At 36.4% G+C, this 27,133-nt stretch overlaps 1 protein-coding gene across 1 annotated transcript; it reads right to left on the bottom strand.

The window, feature by feature from the left end:
- Window positions 1-9,540: 9,540 nt before the first annotated feature.
- On the bottom strand, window positions 9,541-25,273 carry LOC144971855 (carbohydrate sulfotransferase 15-like). Its single transcript, XM_078912930.1, has 10 exons — window positions 25,259-25,273; window positions 21,414-21,618; window positions 20,440-20,567; window positions 19,785-20,004; window positions 19,406-19,474; window positions 18,418-18,516; window positions 15,760-15,916; window positions 14,926-15,018; window positions 11,570-11,700; window positions 9,541-9,728 (listed from the first exon to the last, which is right to left on the bottom strand). Exons 1-10 carry the CDS (start codon window positions 25,271-25,273, stop codon window positions 9,541-9,543), a joined length of 1,305 nt encoding a protein of 434 aa, XP_078769056.1.
- Between the last annotated feature and the right edge of the window lie 1,860 nt (window positions 25,274-27,133).

Here is a 27,133-nt window from a genome sequence, read left to right as displayed (position 1 = left end):
CTCTCCAAATTTCTAAAAATCTCGTAACAAGAGAAAGTACAGACAAGTTTTTAAAATAGACCAACCGGTTAAATGAACATCTTTTAAAAGACAAAAGCAACATTCTATAGTTTTAGTAGGGTGTTTTGAATTCATAATTTTAACTCTTATCCAATGCAGCCTTTCTATGTGACTATCGCATTACCATGGGGCTTTTTAGTATTAAAAGTACTTTTATCTATTTAAAAAGATCAGTTTAAACGTCCTGAAAGAAAACATGGAAATAAAACGTTGATTTAGATTTTGAATACGAATTTAAACTTGAACTATAAGAATATGGCGATAGAGAAATAGAATTGGCTTATTGTGCGGGAACAGAGACACGTGTTTGTGCTTTCACTAAGGATGGAAAGTCCGATCAAACTACAACAGGTATCAAATCTATGATCTGTATTTATTGCAAACAGTATGTATTGCATAATATCTTTGATCAGTGAAACATCTGCAAATCTGATATGTAAAATCAGTAGGATGGCACGATGTACTAACAAACATAAAAATAAATAAAAATAAAATTCCCTTTATTCATCCCATAGGGGAAATTTGCCTCTGGGTCCATTCCAAGGGAAGACTGGAATAACCATGGCGTCAGCCACAGTGCAGCGCCGCAAATTGTGCGAGGGCGAGATGACTTGCTCAAGACGACACAGCACAGCGGCGGGTGATCGAACTCGGTACCTTTCGGGAACGAAGCAAAGTCCGTATCGCTGAGCCACGCTGCCCCACTATTATAATGTCACCAACAATTTTGACAATACACAATCGGAGTCTGTTTTGTGCTTGTCAAATTTTACCTGAAACTAATAATGCCCAACAATGTTAATCAATGGCACTGTTACCTCAATAAATTTAGATATATCGCTTGCACTTTTCATACGGTCGTTATTTGTGGACCAGTAGTGGTGCTTACCTATATGATATGATGATCTTAGTGGGTTTCAAAATATTAACTTAATTTTCAGTTTTCAGAAATCCCATTAAAAGGTAAAAGCTTACACGAAAGATGTAAAGTTTTAAAAAGCTGGTGTTCATTTAAAAGGGTCATATAATAAGGGTTGCAGTATTAGCTATATAATGCTGTAGTAATCTTTAACCTTTTCTCTTATAACCATAAACCATTTAACTGCCCTACTCTGGAAAAACAAATATTTAAAATTTTAACCAGAAAACTCGTCCTTCAATTATCGATCGACTTAAATGACCTTCGGAAACTCTCAAACCTACGGCCTCACGAGATCCCAGGTTTGAAAGTTTTTGTCAAGATGAGGGTCATTTATGTCGATAGATGTTAAAAGGACGAAATTCTGAACAAATTTTTAAATACGTGTCTTTTCAGCGTACGACAGTTAACTTGTTTGGTGTTAGTTGTTATGCACTCGTTTTCGAAGGAGGTCGATAAGACGCCCATTGTATCCCTAACTAATGACTTGGTATTATGGCCGTTTATTTGGCTATTTTTTTATGGCGCTGTCATCATAAATCAAAGTATGCGATGTCGTTAATGAATATTGATGTAGTTGTCATACAATGCATAAAACATTTCTTTGAAGATGACAGCTTGTGTGCGGTATAATATGGCCAAGATTTAGGTTTAAAATTTACAGCATTATTTTACGTCTTTTGATATAAATTAGGTAAGTTGACCGGGAGAACCTCAATTCTAAACTTGGTCCTCGATATTGGAATTTATGGGAGTCCGTCTTTAAAAATTGGGTGTCGTAAAAAAAACCCTATCCAATCATCTCCACTGGGTTTCAACCCACGATGTTCTTCTTCTTCGTCTTGTGGAAACCTCCAATATTGTCGAGGATCACTGCACAGTTGGTAGGGTTTTACATTGTAAACTTGTTAAAACTCTGCACGTAATATTAATAAAAAATACATAGATAGATTAAAAAGTCACGCTATGAACTCTAGTAATCGCGTGAAGGCATGTTACCAATGAGTGTCCTTGACAAAAAAGCTTAATGGACGTCATGTCTTATAAAATCTATTTCTATTATGATAACAATATTGACCGACACATTTGAAAGAGCAGTTTTTCCCGATGTCCAGCAGTAGACTATTACCTTGCATTGGTTTAATAAATTGAGAAGGTAATCGGGGTAATAACCCCTCTCAGACGAGGAATGGGCGATCCCTCTAGTAATCGCCGATGAAGTCTCGACAACTCTATTACTTATTAGCTTCCCTGGCTCCGATGGGGTTACAAGTACGAGATGGGACTTGGAAAGTTATTTCTCTCGGGGACGGGGGGGGGGAGGGGGGGGGGGTGCGACTGGGAGACGTAGTCTTCTTGTGCCTCCGAGACAAGTTGCCAGACTTCTGTATCAGCAAGAAAGGAGTTGGATGACTGCAAACAGACTGAGATCTGGAATTTATCTAACAGCTGCCACGCTTCATCAGTGTGAACTTTCCACTCGTCCCACATGGAAACGTTGTGGCAAAGAACCTGAAGCCGTAAACTATCTGGTTGAACGTTGCATTGTGACGCTGCTGCCGGGACAGTTTCTCGATTGCACATGAATGCGGTAGCGACTTTGCCGCATGTATCATCATAATATTGTAGTGTGAAACCATTAGAAGCTGTTCCCTACAGTCTCAGCGAGCCATGATGTCTTTATGAGCTACTACATTTCTTTTGAACAGAGAAATTGCTATTTTACGCATACGTGCGGTGAGAGAATGGGAGTAAATTGTCTTCACATCGCCCAAACTGGGGCTCGAACTAGAGACCTACCAGTCGGAAGGCGAATGTTATGACACATGACCACAAAGTCGCAACTGTGTGTAGTGTGTAGTTATTGTCGCCCAAAAAGTATGCACAATTTCTCCTATGGAATCTCGGAATTTTTTCCTGATGATTTGTGACCCTTCGTCTCCAAACGGTATTACGTCGGGATGAACTAGATGTGGACAACTGACTTTATAGCCACAATTATGAAACAGGATTCGTTGACATGGTCTATTGTAGAGAATCAATATAGTTTCTTTCTTTGGAAAATTCTTAGAAGTTCTTATTTATAAACCTTTCTATTCCAAATTCCAGACATAGTACAGTTTTAAGACGGCTGGTCAGATTTTTGAAAGCTTTTTAGGATTCTTTAATAAATAGAGGGTGGAGGAGAAGATGAGATCAAGGGATGAGACGACTGAACCATCTCTTTTCTCGTTGACCAGATTTCAACATTTATATCACAACCCAGGGACTGTATCTTCAATTAGCGACTCCACACTTTTATTTCACTTACCTATGAACATTCACCACTTTTTGTTTATAAACTATGTTTTATTTTCTCTATTGTTGGCTTTCTTGGCCTTTGCTCATATCCGAAATGATCATTGCTCATTCAACAGCGTGTATATTTTCTTGTTTTTAATTGTTTAGATCCTCCCCCCCCCCGCGGGCCCTCGTTTCATGCTTGGAATGCTGAGACATGTCGTTTCATTTATTTTTATTTCTTACGATAGCCTTAGGGAAGTAACAGCGCAATTAATTTATAAAATACACACACTATGGGTGCTCGGTCTTGCAAATGGAGGCAAGTGGGATGGCGTATAAAACTATAGACTTTAATATTTGTTGACCCTTTAATGGCAAGGATATAGATGCAGGAAAATTCGTGTAGTAATTGTAGCCCGAATGGTAGGTGCCTGGTTTGAGTCCCGTTGTGGGTGTCCAAAAGTTGAGTGCTTGAAAAAGGCTCTTAACATACATTTTCTCACCACACTCAGGTCTAAAATGAGTAACAGTAGCAGTGTTGTCACTGCTCAAAATATTCTAATAGCGACCTACACGTATCATGTCTTGTCCTACCTGTTAAATGTTACTATTGAACCTCACCTGTAAATTAATAATCGACAAAAAGACGATATTTTGGTTTTATTGGTTTGTAGATGATTTTTAAATGTTGTTTGTTTTGGTTTTTTTTTTTTTGGGGGGGGGGGGGGTTTGGTTTATCTTTGAAATGAACAGGTTCGCATTGACAAAGGTTTAAGCATGCAAGGACGATAAACCATACTTAATAAGAAAATAAATCAAACGCCGTGAGAAAATGAAATCAGTGATTCTATTAGTTCAATTTTATTTGTCATGACATAATTTATCAGCATATTTAAAGAGATTTCGATAATTGAAAAAAAAAACGAACAAATCAATCAAATTATGGCAATATATTTCACATGTATAAATTGGAAGATGCGTCGATAAAACAAAGACTGAGATACGAGGATCAAAGAGCCATTGCAGAAGATAAAAATAATGAAAATCTTAGGTGTTGATTGCAGTAAAGATAAAGAGTGTTGCCCAAAAATTACACGTAAAACAAGATGCAAGATGCTGAGTCGGCTGTACGTGACAAGTGAGTTAACGCTAAATGTTAAGGATTGATCGGGGCTTTATTAAAATTAAATTAGGCAATACTTTGTAAGGCATAAAATATGATAACATCGTTGAAATTAGTAGTAAACTATTATGTTAAAAAAATATGTATATTGTAGCATCTACTTTACTGGAAACAACAAACAATGAAAGCAATGTGTAGTGAATTTTATAAATTTAATGAGTTCTCTCGTGTTTACGTTTTGTCTGATCTGACGTGTAGAGTAGTCTTGCAGTCAGCAGTATGTGGTAAGTCTTCGTTGTTCGTAGGAAACGGAGATCGCCACACATGCCCCCCCAAACACGGACTAGTCATCTTAGTAGTACCGAGGTCGTGTAATGGTACGTCCTGAGCGAGATAGCTTCTTAGTAGGCACTACGTTAGTATCATCAGAAGCAGTACGGGAGTTTTGTATGTTTCTGTTCGATAACTTTCTGTTCGTATTCGGTGGGCGTCCACGACGAGGTGGGGTGGCAAGGGAAACTGGTTGCGTAGAATCGACAAATGCAGCTTTAAGTCGGTCGATCGAAATCCGTACTGCTTTGCCACCAACATCGATCAGGAATTGTTTATCTCCAGGGGTTATGACAACATAGGGACCTGTATACGGCTTCTGAAGGGGTCCTCGGTGGGTGTCAACACGGATGTAAACATATTTCGCTGACATCAAGTTCTTGGGTAAATTTGTTTGATGATAGCCGTGATGATGTGTTGGCCGTGGTGAATGAAGGGACACGTTTTGCCGAAAGGTTGCCAAAAAGTCTTTAGCGTGGAAGTCTGAAGGATGGTCAGGTATAAACTCTCCAGGGATTGTTAAAGGTTCTCCGTATACTAATTCAGCTGAAGAATGACCGATATCATCCTTAGGTGCAGTTCTTAAACCAAGCAGAACCCAAGGTAGCTCATCCACCCAATTTGGAGTTATTAGACGAGCTTTGAGGGATGATTTCAAGGACCGATGAAACCGTTCAATCATGCCGTTGGACTGAGGGTGATACGCAGTTGTGTGATCAATCTGCACACCAAGTTGACTGGCCATCTGTTTCCATAGCGTGGATGTAAATTGTGAGCCCCTGTCAGAAGTTATATCAACAGGAATACCAAACCGCAAGATCCAATTGGAGATCAGGGCTTTTGCACATTCTTCTGTTGTTGTGGTTTGTAATGGTATTGCCTCAGGCCATCGGGTGTTCCTGTCAATTATAGTAAGGAGATGGGTGAACCCCCTTGACTGAGGTAATGGTCCAACGAGGTCAATGTTTATATGTGAGAATCGCTTTCCTGGGACATGGAATGTTTCTAACGGTGCTCGTATATGTTTTTGAATTTTCGAAGATTGGCAGTTGTGACATTGCTTAACCCATGCTGACACTTCTTTCTTAAGACCATGCCAGATAAACTTCTTGCTGATAAGTCTGACTGTGGCCTTAACTCCAGGATGACTCATATTGTGAATAATTTCGAAAACCGGTCTTCTGAAGTCGGTAGGAACGATAGGTCTTGGGTAGCCAGTTGAGATGTCACAAATTAACTCTGACCCGAGTCAACGGATGTTTTGACGATTTTGAGGCTTGTTAATGCAGTTTTGTAAGCCTGTATGTCAATGCTATTTTCGTGGGACTCCGCCATAGCTTGATAGTCGATGCCAATTGAGACTGAGTTTGTAACTGCTCTTGAGAGACAATCTGCGACAGTGTTGTTTTTTCCAGAAATGTGTCGGATGTCAGTTGTGAACTCGGATATGGCAGATAAGTGCCTTTGTTGACGAGCTGACCATGGTTCAGTTGATTTGGACATGGCATGGATTAATGGTTTATGGTCAGTAAAAATAGCGAATTGTCTCCCTTCAATGATGACACGGAAATGACGGATGGCTAAGTGAATGCCAAGCAACTCCCTATCAAAGGTACTGTATTTCTGTTCAGGTTTACGTAACTGCCTGCTGAAAAATGCCAATGGTTCCCAATTACCTTGATGATTAAGTTGTTCAAGGACAGCGCCCACAGCTTGGTCGGAGGCGTCAGACGTTAAAGCGAGGGGTGAGTTCAAGCAAGGATGGGCTAACATTGTAGCGTTACTTAGTGCATTTTTACCGTCAGTAAAGGCTTTCAACATTTCTTGCGTCCACGTAAATGCTTGGCGTTGTTTTTTGACTTTCAAAGCACTATATAGGGGTCGAAGTATTTCAGCTAGTCTCGGAATGAAACGATGGTAAAAATTCAACATCCCGAGGAACTCTTGAAGTGACTTGATGGTTTTTGGTTGTGGAAATTGTTTAACAGCCTCAATTTTTGTCGCCATTGGGACAGATCCAGAATGCGAGATGTGATGGCCAAGGAAGTTAAGAGATCTCACACCGAAAAGACATTTCTCAAGACGGATAACGAGGCCTTGGTTTCTAAGTCTTTCGAATACGATTTTGAGATGTTCCATGTGTTCTGCCTCAGTTGAACTTGCAACCAGAATGTCGTCTAAATAACAAAATACGTAGTCTAAATCTTGTAAAATGGAGTCCATTAAACGTTGGAATGCTTGTGTTGCATTTTTTAATCCAAATGGCATTCTTAAGAACTCCCAAAGGCCGAAAGGGGTTATCTCTGCCGTTTTTGGGACGTCTTCTGGAGCGACTGGAATTTGGTGGTATCCTCTGACAAGGTCGATCTTCGAGAAGATGATCTTACCGTCTAAGTTTGCTGTAAAATCATGAATGTGTGGGACAGGATATCGATCTGGTATAGTAGCATCGTTAAGTCGACGAAAATCTCCGCAGGGACGCATTGTGCCATCAGCCTTGGGGACCATGTGTAATGGGGAAGCCCAAGGGCTCTTTGATTTTTGAATTATGCCCATTTTCTCCATTTCCAAAAATTCCTTTTTTGCACACAAGAGTTATTCTGGAGCCAGGCGACAAGCACGTGCGAATACTGGGCGACCTTTGGTTGTGATGAAATGTTGCACGCCATGTTTCACAGTTGCGTTGAAAATGTTGGTTGAAGTAGTTCTGGATAGTTATTCAATAATTTTCTGAATGTATTGCAGTTCGGCTCGAGTGGTGAGAGTTCGGCGTTTGCGCAAACTGAACTTACTGAACAAGGTACGTGCGAAAACGTTTCAGCGTCGATAAGGCGTCGACCACGAATATCCACAAGCAGATTATGATGACGTAGAAAATCTGCTCCAAGTAGGGGACGCTTGACATCAGCTTTGATAAGTCGTGCATTGAATGAACGCGATCCAATACGTATGTTAGTTTCAAAGCATCCGTATGTTTTTATTGTAGAACCATTAGCAGCTTGTAATGCGAGATCAGAGGAACCCAAGCTTTTGTCTGATGCAGAGGCGGGTGTGACAGATACTTGAGCTCCAGTATCTACTAAAAAACGTCGGTTTGAATTTTCATCGACGACGATGAGTTGGAGTTTTTTTTATGTGGGCGCGTTGGCTGAGTAAGAATCCGGGTCGACAGCAGAATTTACTGTTGACCCGGCTTGGCGTTTCCCTGGTTCTTCTTGTTTTTCTTGAATGAATTGAAGAGTTTGCATGTTTGTGCACATCGACGGGCATTTGAACCAAACCGTTGATGGTACCAGCAGAGGGAATCTATTTCACTGGTCATGGTTGGTGTGTCAACTTCACAAGTAGTATGAGAAATTGAAAAGGAGTTAGAGTTTGAGTGAGCAGCGTAGAAAAAATTGTCAGCTTCTCTGGCAAGTGCCCTGTAATCATCCAGGTTGGACGAGTTTGCTAATGGAAGTCTGATGTTTGCTGGAAGTTGTCTTAAGAATAACTGTCTGAAGAGCAGACAGGGCTTGTGTTTGCCGAGGAGCACTAACATCCTGTCCATTAACTCGGATGGCTTTAAGTCGCCCAAACCATTCATGTTGAGTAGAGATTCCGCTCTCTCTGTTTCCGAAAGGCCGAACGCAGACAGCAGGAAGTTTTTCAGTATTTCATATTTACCTTCCTTGGGTGGTGATGATAGAATAGCAAGGGCTCTAGTTGCTGTGTCTGAGTCTAAGGCAGCCACTACATAGTAGTACTTTGTTTCATCGCTTGTTATATCGCGTAAGGCAAATTGTGCCTCGCTTTGTGCAAACCACGCTGAAGGACAAGTGGTCGAGAATGTGGGCAATTTCAATGCTACGGCGTCGATAGACATGTTTATTATTATTATGTTCTTGTGAAGAGTTGAACTGGTAAATAGTAATAATAATAATATATACATATCTCTTAAGTTGTTTTACGTCGGGGTCACCAATGTAGCATCTACTTTACTGGAAACAACAAACAATGAAAGCAATGTGTAGTGAATTTTATAAATTTAATGAGTTCCCTCGTGTTTACGTTTTGTCTGATCTGACGTGTAGAGTAGTCTTGCAGTCAGCAGTATGTGGTAAGTCTTCGTAGTTCGTAGGAAACGGAGATCGCCACAATATCTTAATATAACTTTAAAATATGCTTTAAAATAAAGGAGATAAAATGAACAATGCATCATATTCGTTACATAATCTCATTAGTGAATATTTGAGTATTTTATTTATAAGCTCAGTACATATATCAATTCTTTTTTAGTATTGGTCTAGAAATATAGAATGATAACTAATACATAATACTTATCAACAACAAAAAAAAAAGATTACATATGGTTAAAGTCAAACTATTTCTTTCTATCGTTCTTCTTTATGCCCTCCTCCTCCTCATCTTCCTCCTCCTCGTCCCTCTCCAGCAGCACCACCACCACTACCACCATCAACGCATGCTCATCCTCATCCTCCGCTTTCATCTGCTTCTCCTTCTTTTCCTTCTCATCCTCTTCTCATAATTTAATATTGGTATCCCTGTTATAAAACCATTAAGAACGAGTCATTGAATCAAGTAAAAAGGGAAGTTCCTCCATACCTCCCTCCCCTCCCCCTCTCTCTCTCTCTCTCTCTCTCTCTCTCTCTTTCTATCTCTCCCTCTCTCTTTCTCTATGTCTCTCTCTCTCTCTCTATCTCTCTCTCTATCTATCTATCTATCTATCTATCTATCTATCTATATTTCTCTCTAACATTAATTAAACTTGTTTGGGGCTAAAATCCCTAAGGCTACATTGTTTTAACCTTTTGACGACCTCATTTCATTTATCCAGCCATAAATATTTGTCATCGCCCAGTATTTGTGCTAATTCCTCATTGAAAGGTTGGAGAAATCGAGATAGCATTTTCCTTGTTTTATTCAACATAGGCCCTGTCGTATTGTAGAATATTCCTGTGTTCTGTTGTTTGGCCTCTGAAATTTTTGTCAATTGTTGATCCGTCAAGGGTTCTAGATTTGGATAGATATAGAGAATAGATTATTAATTTATACCTAATATGAATATTGCCATAAACTGTAGCGCAAATGGCTTTAAGATGATCGATGGTGTTTAAAGATATAAAGAGCTAGATGAGATGTTACTATTTATTCCACTATGGGATTGAGAGCAATCAATCATGAATGGTTATAAAAGTAAACAAAATTACACGCTTTCTCAAAAAATATATCTCATATTATGTGACCAATCGTCGCAAAGCGGTATAATTTAAGTGTGAAGCAGATACATACATTTGAATTTTAAGCCTCGCGCATAACATCTGGGTTAAAATATGCCTCATTAAAGAGAGACAAGTTTGCGTCTTCGAACTTCAGTTTGTTTGGGTTTTTTTTGTCTCAAATCACAGTTTGGTCCGTGCTTGTCCAAAATGCGGAAACAGGCAGATGAGAATGAAGACAATGCATCTGATAGTGAGGAAAAGACTTAACAAATTGTGTGGTGTTTCCTGGAAGGATAAAAAATGGCAGGATTTTGCTTTGCGAGATTGATTAATTGAACCAGAACATAATCTGGAAAGAAATTCCGTGACCTTTTGTAAACGGTGTTTGACAACAAAACAGCACACACGAGTTCAGTAGTTCTTGGAAATTGCCCTGTAACCTCTAGTTTCCGGTTCCTGTGAAGTCACGTGATGTGTTTTCGAACGATGGCTCTATCAATCAATTTTCTTCATCCATTTAATCCAATAATAAAACGAAATTTACGAGGTGGCTCGCAGAATATATTATAATAATATTGTAACATATTAGAGAATGTATTGTAGACTTTGGGAATCTTGTCGAAGCGTATTTGAGAGATGTTTAGCAAATAATACGTATCACGCATAACGCATCACGTATCACGTAGTTTTCACATGATCATTCTCATTTACGTAAAAACAGTGCCGCTATGCAATTTTGATATGGGTCAAGGACGTGTTTATACATTAATTCGTCGAACTAGATTAGGGAAAGCTGTTGAGGCATAAACTGGTCCGAAATAAAATATGAGATTTTTGTTTTGTTTTCTTTTCTTTGTTTTAATTTTTTGTTGTTGTTGTTTTTTTTGGGTTTTTTTTTTGTTGTTTTTTTTTTTTTTGGTTTCGTTCAAAGAAAAAACTTTTTTATCTCCTAATAAACGTAAAACACTTCAGGTTTTCAACTTCTGCTGCTGTTCCTGTTGATGTTACTGTTGTTTCTGCTGGTCTTTTTGTCATTATACCGATTTGAACAAAAAAAGGCAAAACACAGCAAAAAATAAAACACCTAAAACAAAATCATCTTGCAGATGTTTTATTCTTATAACACTCCTGCTGTCCCGTCCGCCTCATTACCAAGCCATTACCATGGGATACCGATACAAGACATAAGAAACAACGCATCACGTAATTAACGTTGTTATAAATTATTGACATTATGCACTCACCTCTTTCACCTTCTGGGTTTACACGCACACAGTGTGTGTTCATTAGGACATATACAGTATTTATTTAAATCCTCACATTATACCATGGCGAAGCAACGGCTCACACATATTGTAATGATATAGAATAATTAATATTGCATCCTTACAATTCGTATTATCCCCATGATTGGTTTTAATTTTTATGACTTGACATTAGATTTAATCATAAATAATAGTATCGTTATTTTCTCTAGTTCACCTGAATCCCCGAAGAGGCTCACTTTAGGTTCAATGCGCCATTAACCTTACCTTATTCAGGCGCGAATATCAGTAAATTTACATCACTCAGATATTACTTTTGATTTTCATTAGGCCTCTTTTTATGCTCATCCGTGCCATTTTGACATACCTAATTCTAAAAATTCGTAAACGTCTCTCAACCTCAGTTTCATGTTAGCGCTGTAATCTTTCATCTCTAGAACTAAAAGTTGATTTCGAGGAAATATTTTGAGTATATCCAATATAATACGGCTGTATATACTTGATGTGAACGAGAACATCTGTTGAATAAAGGGAAATAATGATGATGATGATAATAATAGTATTGATGATGATGGTGACAATAATGATAATAATAATAATAATAATAATAATAATAATAATAATAATAATAATAATGATTATAATAATGATAATAAAAATAATGATAATGAATAATAATAATAATAATAACAATAATAATAATAATAATAATAATAATAATAATAATAATAATAATAATAATAATAATAATAATAATAATGATAATAATAATAATATAAAAAGCAGTCCTCCAGAGCCCATGGAACCGGAGTTTTACCCGTTGTTTATAGAAACGAATAATAACAATTATTGCTTGCTATCATATTCATAGGACGCAAAGTACTTTACGACAGATCAAACATATCCAGCCACCCAATCGCTTCTGGGTGGACAGAAAATCATATCGACTGCAACCTGGACCGATCTCGATCCTTTGTGTGCAAAGAGAGTGCTCTACCAACGGAATTATCTTTAATGATAATAGTGATGAGGATGAGGATGATGATGATCGTGGTGGTGATGACGAAGAAAACACAAAGCCATAATACAGAAATTCCAGTCTCGTGTGAATAGGTCTTTTTAATTATTATTAAGTCGCGAATCGAGAAACTGAATTTGGTAGCAAATGCATTCATTCAAAGAGGTTAAAATTCTTAGTCATTAAAATTACGATATGCTGACAGGGGAGCTCTTGGACTTTCCAGATTGAAGTGCAATGCCATATCCAAATGTTTGTTTTGTTTTCTTTCCTATTACATGCCCTACTTAATGTAGATATCATATGTTTAATATTTTGTTGCTTTTTTTTTTTTTTTTTGGGGGGGGGGGTAGTTTATTTTAAAAAGCTTTTTGTAAAACATGTAACGTAAAATATTGTCATTGATGGCATTTATAAAATGGATAATAACTTTTAGGAATATATTCTTTTCTTTGTTTGTTTATTTATCTATTTATTAATTTCTTTATCTAACTATTCATTTATTTATCTATTTATCTTCTGTTTCCGATAAAACTTGTATCCATGGACAACAGACCACCATTTTAATACGCAAGTTAAAAACTTAAACATGGACTATTTCGGCTCATGAAATTTCTTTTGCTATAATTTATCTCAATTATTTATCTTTCCTTTACGTTTTAATGAATGTGTGAATGGGGAAGGGGTGAGGATTTAGCTATTTTGTTGACACTAAATATCGTGATGCCCGAAAACACAATGCAAAATCTTGCTTCCATTTCACTCATGAAGAATTATCATCTCATCATGGGAAATAAACATAAAGAATAGCCAACACATGGGACAGAACCCAATTGATAATTATAGGAACAGCATAATATGGATTGTTTCCCTTTTATGATCACACCCCTTTCGTACCCTCTGAAACTGTTCGCCAATATAAAAACTAAATAAATGCCTTTTCTTCTATATGACTCATTTAAAATACCAAGCGAGTGTCAGTGACCTTGAAAGCAATATGTAATTGTCGCGTAACAGTGTTAAGGTTTCTCTTTCATTCTTTTAGTTGTCTCACAACAAACAAGCGGTTCATTTGATATTGAACACGAGAGTTTAATAAAAACCTGATTCTCAATATGACGCAGTTGCCACAAAACATGCTCAACGCTTTAAGAAGGGTCTTAAGCCACAATTATACTAGGTAGACTGGATGAAACATGACGTCTACGACCTATTTTTAATTCAGAAATACCGCAGAGACAGAGAGACACAGAGAGCGAGAGAGAGAGAGAGAGAGAGAGAGAGAGAGAGAGAGAGAGAGAGATTTGGATTTCACAGTTAAAAATCATATTGAAAGAATGAAAAGAGGAGCGAGCTGACTTTTTTACAAACTTGGATTAACAAACTTCCTAATTGATGTAATTGCTGATTCGTGAAAAATGCTTAATCAAAATATATGCCCCAATCTTTCGTTGATCACCTTTTTTTAACTATGTGCGGCTGTTTAGTGTATGGTATGACAGTCGGGCTCTGATCTCTGATTCCTTGGTGAAGGCTGTATAGGCATATTCTCTCGCCACAGTAGGACGTAAAATGAGAAACCCCCCCCCCCCCCCCCACCCCCACCCCTCTCTCTCTCTCTCTCTCTCTCTCTCTCTCTCTCTCTTTCTTTCTTTCTTTCTCCCCTCTCTCCTCTCCTCTCCCTCTCTCTCTCTCTCTCTCTCTCTCTCTCTCTCTCTCTCTCTCTTCTTCTCTCTCGGTGTGTGTCTCACTATCTATCTATCTATCTATCTCGGGAAACTGAAATTGCGTATATCATTTCTGGGCAGAAGATTCAATTTTCAGCATCTAATTCAATTCAAAATATTACCAAATTTAGAAGTGGAACGCGTATGGAATCAAATCACCTAGAATCAACACTCTTACTTATTTAAACCTTATGATAAAAAGGAATCAACTAAACAAGTTTACTATTTATAAATACTATGATAAAAGGAACTATACTACTAAACCATTACTACTTACTTACTACAACTACTACTACTACGATACTACTATACTACTATCTACTACTACTACTACTACTACTACTACTACTATACACTACTATACTACTACTACTACTACTACTACTACTACTACTAATAATACTCTACTACCCTACTACTACTCTACTACTACTACTACTACCCTACTACTACTACTACTACTCTCTACTACTACTACTACTACTACTACTACTACTACTACTACTACTACTACCTACTTACTACTACTACTACTACTACTACTACTACTACTACTACTACTACTACTATTACTACTACTACTACTACTACTACTACTACTACTACTACTACTACTATTATTATTATTATTATTATTATTATTATTATTATTATTATTATTATTATTACCACAACTACATTAAAAAGCTATAACTATGATGATGAAACTGGTGACGATGATGATGATGATGATGATGATGATGATGATGATGATGATGATGATGATGATGACGATGACGATGACGACAACGATGACTATGATAGTATTGATGATGATGATAGTATCATATTAATTAAATTTGCTCTAGGTGAAGCTCAAGTGTTTAAAAACATATTAAAAAGTGTTTCAACTTTTTGAGCTTTACCTTTATGCTTTTTTGAACCTTTTTGCTATACATGCAAAATCTGAAAGGATGATCTTTATAGCAATCTCTATACTTTTTTATAGCGTCTTCAGCCCATAGATGAAATTCATTGGGATCCCTTCTTGAACCGGTGCGTTTACCAAAGAACAAATAATCTGAGTAAAGTCTGTAATATAAATAAGTGAATTTTAGATATTGCTTTATTGTTCCTAAAATTATCAATACGAACATATCATAATATATCATAAATAGCATTTACTCAATCAATTAAAACAAAAACAGGCAATCAATCATAGATTCTTATAAATAATTGGATACATTTTTACTGTTTTGGGTCAAATGATGATGATGATGATGATGATGATGATGATGATGATGATGATGATGATGTTGTTGATGATAACATTAATAATAATAATAATAATAATAATAATAATAATAATAATAATAATAATAATAATGATGTTGATAATTATGTTGTTAATAACAATATAAAAAGAGTACAACACGACGGTTACTCATTTCCAGGTCGATAACCCAAATTGCCATGGGATCATTATTGTAATGGGAAAGATTCTGAAAGCAACACAAAATTATGTCCTTAAACAATGTGTTATCAAGCCAATAATAGCATTCTGTTGTCAAACTTGTCAATATGTGCACGTCGGCACAACACAATAACTTAAGTATATTCATGAACCAAACACAGTTTCTATCAGAGTTGATCACGCCAAAATCAAATCAACATTTCAATTAAGATATATACATATTTGGGGGAGGGGGGGGGGTGTCATCGAGGATATATCAGACAAGAGGCAATTATGTCCATTTTCGTAACAAAAAAATTTGTTTTAACGTTAACAATTGTAAGGAAATTAGAAATGATTATCATTTCTTTTTGACTTGCCTATCTATTGGGTTACGTAGGATGAGGATAAGTTTGGCGTTGGGAGTAAGATGGTGGATGTAGCTCACAATTAGAGTTCTTGGCTCCAGACAGTGTTTGTTTTCTGGTAGACGGAACCATTCTGTATTGTCCCAACTGTAGGTTGGAGATCCATCACCTCGATTAAAAGATGACAAAGAGGGTGAGAGATTTTTAAAATCTTGAGCTTTTACATAAAGTAATATCTACCAAACGTGCTCAAAGCGCTTTACAAAGGGTCCCTGACCACCAGCAACACGTAACATGTAGAACGAGATATGACGCCTGTTACCATTTTTTTCCGACAGACACAACGCTGTTAACGGTAACGGCCAGGTATTCATTTTAGACCTAAGTACAGCGAGAGAATGTGAGTAAAGAACGTATTCCAAGGACTCACCTATGCGCTGAGCGAGGGTCGAACCCAGGACATTCCGATGCGAAAGCGAGTTTCATATCACAAGACCACATAGCCGCATTAAGAGAGATTAAGAGAGAGAGAGAGAGAGAGAGAGAGAGAGAGAGAGAGAGAGAGAGAGAGAAATATAAACTTCACAGAATAAGAATCATTAAAATATGTTGCCTTTTTAAAGTTGAATTCTAGTAACGAGCAAAATTAAAAGTAATTAATGAATCCTTCAACGTCATTGGTTACGTGAGCCTGTGTTAATCCGTAGCCATCGTGACACTGAAACCCAAAAGGACTTTTCTTTTGACGTCATTATTTGGTTTCTGCACCGCCTAGTGAGTTGTCGTTAGTAGCGCACATGGAAACAAGTGGTCCCATTGGTTGAACTATTGAATACAACTCACGATTTGTTTTCTTTTGTGACCAAAGACTGGTCGTTTGACGTCATTTTTTGGTCAGTGTTTGGCTTTTAGTTAACGATGGCTACGGTTCATCCCGGTTTTTATGAATATTGTTACATTATCAATTGCTCACTATTCTTTGTAATGGTGGCTAGTCTTTCGTCAATACAGACCCAGCTACCCAGTCGCTACTGGGTTGATTTCAGGGCATATTGTGACGGCAGAATTTAGCACTTATATTTTTTTTAAACTTTTGCTACATTTGTTTGATATGTATCATGCATTTTGTGATCTTATTTTGAAATTCAAAATATACATTAGTTGTACAACACGTATAGGATCAATGTCTGCCCTTATGTTACAAAATTGCTACTTATTCTGACAATATAAATATGCGATACAGATTTATTGAGGAAACATACGTGGATATTACTTATACTTTAAATGTTTTTAACCGGACTCGATTTTTAAAAATGATTAATGAAGATCCATACTCTACAAGTACGTTTTGAAAATATTTAAAGAATGTGACCAGCAAGTCCTGTTTTATTTCCATTTTATAAACTAACAAAAAGCCCGCCGCAATTTTGCAGGAAAGAGTTAATTTTCATTTATCATTTCAATTTTGTAATTTGCTTACGCTATCAATGAATGAGTGCATATTTGTAAACTACGTTGTTTGTGAATGAAACATGGTCGATCCTCTGATCTCTGCTCTGAGATAAATGCAAAACACATACATAAATTTCCGAATTGAAAACAATGTCAGATCATGTTTAGTACACGACAACAACAAAGGGTAAAAACAAAATTCTGTTTGGCAAACATTTATTCCAGTTGGACAGATAAAATAATTGAATTCAACCATGACCTAAACCATATTTTTGTGTGTGGACAGATAAAATAAATAACTTCACCCATATTGACTTTTAATTTAATAATTAAAATCCGTAAGGAAATGTTTTGCAAACTGGAATTATGCAACTTAAGCTAAGCGAATACAATGAACATGCTATTTTTACAAATAAAAGCCTATCTGCCACATCATATGTAGAAAGACAATATGCTTCTTAAAAGAAAATGATCAGATAGTCAAAGGCCAAGGTCAAATTAACGATTAAGAATTACCGTCTAGTTGCCAAAAATTAAAAAAAGGACTGATGATTATGGTTTAGAATACTTTTTGTCATATTAGACTTGTCGGTAATTCCGTGCTCGATGTTAAAAATTTAACATTGACTTTACGGAACAATTTCAACAGCCAACCCTATTTTTTAAATGAATAGATAAATTATTAGTACTGGAGAGTGTCAGGAGAACTTTAAAATTACCTTATCAATTATTGATGTGGATTTGCTAGAATTGCGTAGAAAAAATTATACTCGCAATGAGGTCGAAAAAAACTGAGTATTACAACCTAGCAAATTTTCTTCGCATTAATTTGAGTCAACGGATAATAGAATTAGCCTGAAATATAATAAGAGGGTTTGCAAGTTACTGGTATAGATAGTATGCAGATGACGTCACTCAGGCCTTTGTTATTATTTTTGCCATCCGCGTTTGTGAGTTGTTCTCACTAAACTGTATTAACCAGACTATAAAAGTTCATGGTTACACAGAGTTTGTGTGTAGGTCCGTTATACTTCCGGATGGCAATGTTATGAGCTTCTTAGCCAAGCGCATACTATCTATATCAGCCTTTAAAAAATAGTTTTATAATCTTTAGATTTGCCAGATACTCTGTGCTCTATGGCCTAAATTTTACATGGGTTGTTAGGAACAATTTGATCCCCAACCCTATTATTTGTTTTATAATGGATGTCATCTTACCACAAATCTTATAATGGTATCCTGATGAGTTGATAGCCCTCTCTATCTCTACTGCTGCTGATCGAAATTGTCTTGCGTAATAAGTAAAATCACTTTTATCTGTAATATAGAACATTCAGATAATATAAAATTACATTGCTTCTCCGTAAAACAAAAACCATTGGTCAACCATTCGACCATAGTGTCGGTTAACTTGGATAAGTTGCAAACGGAAGCACTTCATCCAGAGAAAAAATCCAAGTTGTCACAATTCTTGTTCTTCTTCTTGTTCTTCTTCTTGTTCTTCTTCTTGTTCTTCTTCTTCTTCTTCTTCTTCTTCTTCCATTCTTCTTCTTCTTCTTCCATTCTTCTTCTTCTTCTTCTTCTTCTTCTTCTTCTTCTTCTTCTTCTTCTTCTTCTTCTTCTTCTTCTTCTTCTTCTTCTTCTTCTTCTTCTTCTTCTTCTTCTTCTTCTTCTTCTTCTTCTTCTTCTTCTTCTTCTTCTTCTTCTGCTTTCTCTTCTCTTACTCCTGGTCCTTCCACTAGCACTACTAGTATTTAGTATTACTACAACTACTACAACTAGTACTCGTGCTGGTACTATTACTACTACTATTACTACTACTGCTACTACTACTACTACTACTACTACTACTACTACTACTACTACTACGACTACTACTACTACTACTACTTCTTCTTCTTCTTCTTCTTCTTCTTCTTCTTCTTCTTCTTCTTCTTCTTCTTTTACGACTACTGCAACTCCCGCTATTATTACATTAAAATAGTTTTAATTCATCGTTCTAAATTTACACAAGGCCGATACGGACACTTTTTTCGACATTAAATCAAAATTATATAAAAATTCATGGTTTTAGGAAGGAAACAAAAATTGTAAGACAAATTCACGTCGGTGGTAATGGGCATAATTTCCATAATATAATTGCATTTTGCCTATTTTTGGGGGGAGGGATGATGCTCTTCATAGAAATTGTATACATTTTTTTCACAGGCAATCCATGTGAACAAGAGTATGATGGCATTGCACTCAAATCCACTATTAGGTGAAATACGCTTCCCTATTGAAAGAATAATACCAAGTAGAAAAATAATATGTAAAACAAATATTAAAGTGTTTTAATGCCCTCTATAGGAATTTGAGGTTTGAAATATGTATACGATTAAACATTTATGACACTTCAATAACGTGAGATTTTGTTCTTCTTTTCAAGACTTTTTAAAATCTCTTTTTTTTTCTCAAGTTATATCTTTACTGCAATTTATTTTGGGCAATCTTATTGTTTCTTATGTCCTGGGGGCATTTAAAAAACATTGGGCTCATTCTTAAAGCCCACTAACTAATATGAAACCATGATAAATATCACTAACCTTCACGATGGAATCTCTTGTATTCAAAAAACTTTTGTTCCTTCCTGTTTGTCTTCTGTACTTGTGGGTGCTGTTGTATTCTAAAGTACAAGTCGGTACTGCCCGATTTGGACATTCCGATGACGTAGAAATACGGAATACACTCGAGTACTCTATGGCCCACCTCATCTACGCCATACCAGCACGGGTTTCGATAATCTGGTAGAAACTTTGGCGGTTCCTGATTGGGGAGAAATCAAATTTAAAGAACAGAAAGTTTGAAATTGCTATTAGATTTGTCAAACTGACAGCCATACTGAGGAGTAGTATATAGTATTAAGCTACTAAGAGGTATTGTCTCAAAACTCTACTTTTTAAACATAAGTCAATACCTTTTGACTATGTTATCTCCCGCTTGGAAACCATTGATGTTTGAACTACTGATGAGCCCTTTATCAATAATTTTGGAACTATCTTGTTGCATCTTATCTTAGGCGCTGATATTATCATATAGTTCCAGTGCGAATATCATTTATATATATTAATACAACAACAATATCATTATGATATTCATCATCATTATATTTATCATTTCCATCCTCATCATCCCAGTCAACAAAAATTGCAAACATTTATAAACAAAATCAGAGCACCTCATCACACTTGGACCACTTACAATCCATCCTATGTGTTGATATGTCAGAGCTGGATCAACACCGTCGGGATCGTCACATTCTGGTAAAACAGTGTCCGAGTGCTGGCCTTCCAAATCTACATCTTCGAATGGATTTTCTGTGTCACTGGCTACAAATTAATATTCATCACAATAAAATGTTAGTTATTGAGTACAAGATTGCTTATAAAACAATCATATTATCATTAATTTCATTAACCAAGCTTTACTACGGTTTTTAAATTATTGTTTAAGATGTGGATTCATAGATTGAGTGCAAGAATTCCATATTTAAAAAAAAAACATTTTACACCGTCATGTGAAGTAAATTACTAGAAATTTTGTTCCCTATGGTCTGCATGTATGGTATCAAAAGCATTGGTACAATGTCAATCAGCAGTGCAAAAACATTGAAAAATGGTATTCTATAGATGATCATATGACACCAAAAAAAGTTATCGAGAGTCTCTCTCTCTCTCTCTCTCTCTTCCTCTCTCTCTCTCTCTCTCTTCCTCTCTCTCTCTCTCGCTTTCTATATATATATATATATATATATATATATATATATGTGTGTGTGTGTGTGTGTGTGCGTGTGTGTGTATGATAATTGTTTATATGTATATAATACACACACACACATACACAAACATCCTGTGTGTATTACTATTGCTATTTTGAGCAATGTGAAGTGTTGTCGAAATGGTGGTATCTTTTATGTTGAGTTTGCGTGATTGTTTGTTTGTTTGTGTATGTTGTGTTTGTGTCTTTTGGTATGTGGTGTAATGTGAGAGTTTGCTTGAGTGTCTGCATAATGTCACTAAGTATGTTCTCTTGTTCAGAGTGTTCTCGTGTTTTGCTTGTTCCTTTGCAAAAGTGTTTTGAACTTCTCTGTAGGAACAAGCTGCACTTTCTGGTTCTACACCGAGTTGCTCGAACACAGCATCTCCTGGAGATATAAAAATGGTTGTAAAGCTTACGTATGACGTCAAAATATCCTTTAGGGTAGAGATAGCCTTTGTAATCTCTAACATAGAGCTGACTTCCTATAGTTTCGTATTCCACCTCGTCCTTTTGGTCTTCTATCCAACTTGTCTCTTCTCGTCGTGAGATAAGGGAGAAGACACACAGAGCCACAATTAAGGACACGCCTATAACGAGTATCTGTACACGTGTTATATTTCTCTGCAAATGGAAAACATAAATTTTATTTATCATGTACATTGATTGACAGCGCTCAATCATCACCACAACTGATGATTCGAGAGTTACTATGCTAAACCACTCATAATATTTCCTACATGGTACTTAGCCCAGTCCGTCAACGTGACTGTTTATTTACTGTCAACAAGCAGTTCTGATAAATATTCCCAAATTATGTTTAGTACATGTCAAGCTACCGAATCAGTCAGTTTCACAGTTTGTGAGTATTTATCACAATATTTTAACACAGTGATAAAGAACTGCATGGCGAGACCTGAAGACACCATACATTTTATTCAACCGTCTGTGTTACAATAGGATTCAATAGTCGTAACGTCACTTCCTTCCTAATGACGCATGGTAACTTAGTAACACTGGCTCTAAACTATCGGAACAATGGCGGACGCCCGTATGAAATATTTCTCCAGCGAGCATAAAAGCGTATCCAGAGGGGAAAAAACATAAATGTGATCATGTTTTGACTTTTACACATTCTGATCACAAGACATATGAAAAGTTCTTGCCAGCTTGAAGAATAAAAAGTAATGATTTTCTTTGTTTAGAACCAAGATGGCCGCCGTTGCCGGGGAGCGTGACATCAGACTACTGAATCCAATTATGAATGATGTTAAGGACCTGTAAAGATGATTGCTTCTGGTGATTAGCAAGTAATTAATTTAGCTACTGGTTGTCGGTACACGGTTATCTTTAACAGGCAAAGAAAAAGACGTGACCAATTAGCAGAAGCATACATTCTAGAGAAAACGCACTTGGTTAAACAACCGTAAGTTTAGCCCATTTTCGTACTATGCATGTAGCTGGAATCAAGAAAGAAGTAATACCGCCCTGGTATGAGCTATATCTGGTGCAGGTTTCCCGTAATGCCTGCTGTCACAGAATTTTACAATATCGTTTTCTTATCCTGCCCACGGTTGCTTGTCCAAAATTCTTATGCCGTGGGATTTACAAATGGTCAAACCACTTGATTGGTAAAAGTTTTTCGTACCCATCAATGGGGTGATCTATATTACCTTCCATGTGCGCGAGGTCATTGGTCACATGGTAAAGAGTGCTCGAAATTTTCAAATAGCCATTAACATTGTGAAGATGAAAAGAAATACTTAGTTATCATTTTAAACGTTTGCTGGAACTATGATTGATATTTTAAAATAGTGAATGACAAATTATAAAAGAGAAAGAGAGAGAGAGAGTGAGAGAGAGATACAGAGAGAGAGAGAGAAAGAAAGAGATAGAGAGAGAGAGAGGGAGAGAGAGAGAGAGAGAGAGAGGGGGGGGGTATATGTAAAGATAGTGTGCACTTGGCTAAGAAGCTCACAACATTGCCATCCGGAAGTATAACGAACCAACACACAAACATTGAACGTTAATAGTGTGATTAATACAGTGTAGTGGAAATTACTCATACAATGCAATGACAAAGACCTGAATATATATTGTGCTGTGGTAAAAAAAGGACATATTGTAGTCGTGTTAGTTTATTCGTTGATATTTGAGATTCATAGATCAGTAGATGTCTATATTGCTTGGGTTTTTTTTAACGAGATAAATTCTTAATCTTCTAACTGTACTTCACAAATTGTAAGCCATTGATATGAATGTAAAAAATATTTTTTGGTCATAAAAAAGTGTTTTGTCTATTATGTCCAGTAGAATACAACGAGAGTTGTTTATCACCCGTCTGGCTGGCGAAAAAATAACCAGCCATTGATGTGGCGTCAACCGCATTTGGTTGCCAACTTGCATACACTGTGTGAAAAATCAATTATCTCAGACACAGTCGCCCAGTAAAGATCCATAAAGGTTACTGCTTTATTTGACGTGAATGGCCTTTTTATGTTGATGGCAATTCAAAATTAACGTTTTTGAAACTATGGAGGTACGAGATTTTACAAGCCTTAAAATTGACTTCTTTTTTTCACATTGTGTCTTTTCTTTCTTTTTTTTATATTAGTTGCTTTTGTTAGCAAACTGTCGATACGTTACCAAAATGTTATCATTGGGCGTTGATAGACCTGGAGTTTAAACCCCCGTTGATAGACCTGGAGTTTAAACCCCCGTTTTTTTCTTTGCGGCGTTTAATGAAAATAACAATTATCCTTCGGATATATAGCGCTAGTAGATTGTTTGTAATTTAATTTTCTTTCCTACAGATTTAATAAAAGTTTCTAATAGATTTAGCACACCTAGCTACCCAATCTTTGCCAGGTCGACAGAGAAATGAGAAAAAACCCTTCTCTACACTGTTTCGAAATCACTCCGTTTTCTTGTAAATCCAATGCTCCATCTATTGTGCTAACTTTAAAAATGACCTTTTATATTGCTATGAACAAGACTCCGGAATAAATATTCAATGCTGTCATAAACAAGATCATTTATATAGGGCAATATTAATTTTCTTTGTCCATATTGCTTTTTATGGGTTCCCATGCATGAGCAACATTCAACATCCGGAACTGGGACATGACGCCTTTAGGACGACATTACATTTTCTTTTTCGACATAGACAACGCCTCAGACTAGCGTCCTACTAGGGTTCAGTTCTTGGACCTGTGCTTTTTGTTCTCTACATACATCCAAAGGTTATTAGGGGCTTTGGCTTGTCCTTCCACCAATATGCTGATGACACCCAGTTGTTGGATCTGAATGTGCCAAAAACTTGCGAAAAATGTGTACTCTGTGTAACTGATTGGATGGATAGGAACAGGCTAAGATTGAATAACGACAACTTTTAATCATTTACGTGCTTGCATCCTGTTAAATTGAAAATCAAACAGTTGTTGCTGTTTGAATATATGTTTCTTCTTACATGTTCGATGTTGCTGTTGACTTTGGACGGTTTGAGCTTTGAGCACAAAATTTACTGGATGCTGCATAGGACCTTAACTGTTCTATAACTAAAGACCACTTAATTCCATTCATATAGACTTGAAATACAATTTGAACAATCTGGTTCATCCCAGATATTAACAGAACAGGCCTGATGTTAGATAGAATAGGCGAAAGGGGAGTATACTCTAACCCTCTTCTTACCAACTATAGGAAAATCGTCACATTCGTTACGATACAACCAACATTTTTCTTTTTCAAATTTCTCTTGTACATCATAAAAAGAAAATGAACAATGTATTGTAGAGCATTTTTAGACGTCTACTACAGAAATTATTTATCGCAAGGACTTAATGTGATTGTGTTTGAGTGATAAAAATATTTTCGTTTTAGTTGGATGTGAAGTTTTGGGGAAAATCCTGAATATGGCTGGTAAGGAGAGAGTTAAGCAACACAGAACACAAATCAAAACATAATTTCTAATATCAAAATCAAAATAATCATATTATTGTAAATACACAAGAAGAAAATTAAGTACTTCTTACTGTGGATCTACTGAAAAAAGGTATTTTTAAAAAAGGAGATGATGGTGAATATGATAGCTATACTCAAGATTATATTGGCGAAGAAAGTGATGATACTGATGATCAGGAAGATGGTGATAATGATATGGGATTCGAAAATCAAAGAAATAAAAAAGTGACCTAAAATGGAAAATAAAAAAAATCTCCCACTTACTAATAATTTTTAACTATTCTGTATGTCATTTACTTACATTCACAATAGCCATAGTAAAGATTTATCAAATCACTTATTAAAGTTTCACTTGTATTATGGTCGACTTCAAATCATGTCACATACGAATTACAAATCCAAAAGATTGTAAACTTTTGATGTCAGGACATGCACTTGGTATTCAAAGAATAAACAAATTGGATATTGAAAGTTAGCATACAGAAACGTCTTTAGGATTTAAAAAACTAATTAAAAGTATTTTTCCAAGCAAATATGGTGACTGGACCAGAGATTGGTCTCATATTATGTATCGTGATATAGATTATAACATGTATATCTAACCCATCGCCTCAATAAGGTATCATGTCTGGATTAGCAAGGCACAGATAATGGATTTAAAGAATAATAAAGTAAGAAATTTGAGTAACATTGATACACTATATTATAAAGAGCGAATATTATGATATCCTGAACACTACACCGCTATACTGTGTAATTCTAGTGATTTCAAGTTTATATTCAGTACTTAACATAAACTTTTCCTACATAACACTGTTTTGAGTCGCCGGTTCACAAATACTATCGCCCTCTACTAACTCCTAAGTACGATCCGTTTAATATAAGAGCTTACTGAGATCCTTCTCATAAACCGATTTTAAGATAACTGATATCGGATATGGTACAGGGGAACATGGAAGGCAAACGAAGAAGAGGAAGTCCTAGGTCTAGTTTTTAAAAAAAATATCATAAAATGGACAGATATAAATGGAAGAGAGATGTACGATACCGTCAACAGACGGGAGGAATGGGCAGACATTTGTCATTGCAGAGTGCGGGCAGCCAAAGTCAGTTAGTGAGAACGATGCTGGATAGTACAGTAAGATATTGGATAGAGAAGTAAAGGATGTAGATGATTGTTTCGGGTAATAGAGACAGATCTATCATTATTCAATTAAAGAAGATATCGTAAGACCTTATATCACACCATTCAGACTCATAAGTGGACGGCTTGGCACAGTGGCATGGCATTTGCTTTGTCCCCAAAAGGCACAGAGTTCAAATTCTCACAGCGATGTGTGGTCTTATGTTAGCCACATTGCCATATCTCAGTTTGCCTCACTGCAATGGGGCTGATTCATGGGTTATTCCAAGCTTCACTAAGAAAAGACCATAAATACACATTTTTTCTCTAGGATAAATCAAAATAATGTTATTTCATTTGTAGTTTTATTTTATTACAACATTGTTTGTAAAAGCAATCAAGTAATGTTTTGCAGACTGGACATTTTGAAAGGCAATTTTTTTATACACTCAGGTGAGCATATGTTCCGATCTTAATCTCATCATACACAAGAAGAGTAAAGCATTTTAGAGAAGCAGTTTGTAAGGTGTAAGAGTCATATAATTTATACAAAAGTATGTGGACGTGAGTGCGTGTAAGCGCATACATGGACTGTCACAGAAAAAGGGATCATTTAAATGATATTTTCATTTAGGCGACAGTTAGTATTTATTAAAGCGGTCTGGACAACTTGTGGCCACCCGTTTTCCTGAAAAAAATAGTAAATCATGATTTGATTTGTTTTCCAAATATTGATCATAAAGGTATGCTTTATGGGAGGGGGAAGTGACCGAGAGGTTAAGACATTGCAGTATGACCCAGAAGGTACAGGGTTCGAGCCCCTCTTTAGGAATTTTGGGTTTTTTTTTCCATGGGCAAGATTATTAACCCCCAATTTGCTCAACATGTATGTTCACTATTGACATCAGATGTTTGTTTGATGGATTATCTATATTCCGTCATGGAATGCCTATGAGACGGCATCTGAAGGTGCGATCCATAAGGACGTGTTTTTTTTTTTTTTGGAATGAACCATACACATGTGTGTCTTAACGAATGGCTCAACATTACAGC

Source organism: Berghia stephanieae, chromosome 4, assembly GCF_034508935.2.
Source record: "Berghia stephanieae isolate SIO BIC M18660-M18661 chromosome 4, UCSD_Bste_1.3, whole genome shotgun sequence".
In the NCBI taxonomy this organism is placed as follows: Eukaryota; Metazoa; Mollusca; class Gastropoda; order Nudibranchia; family Aeolidiidae; genus Berghia; species Berghia stephanieae.
This window is presented reverse-complemented; position numbering and strand designations above follow the sequence as displayed.

Coding starts and splice junctions, on each gene's coding strand:
- LOC144971855 (XM_078912930.1), bottom strand. Junction 19,475..19,784: donor CAAGAGATTCCATCGTGAAG/GTTAGTGATATT, acceptor TTCTTTCAATAG/GGAAGCGTATTTCACCTAAT. Junction 18,517..19,405: donor CTTGTTCACATGGATTGCCT/GTGAAAAAAATG, acceptor TCTATATTACAG/ATAAAAGTGATTTTACTTAT.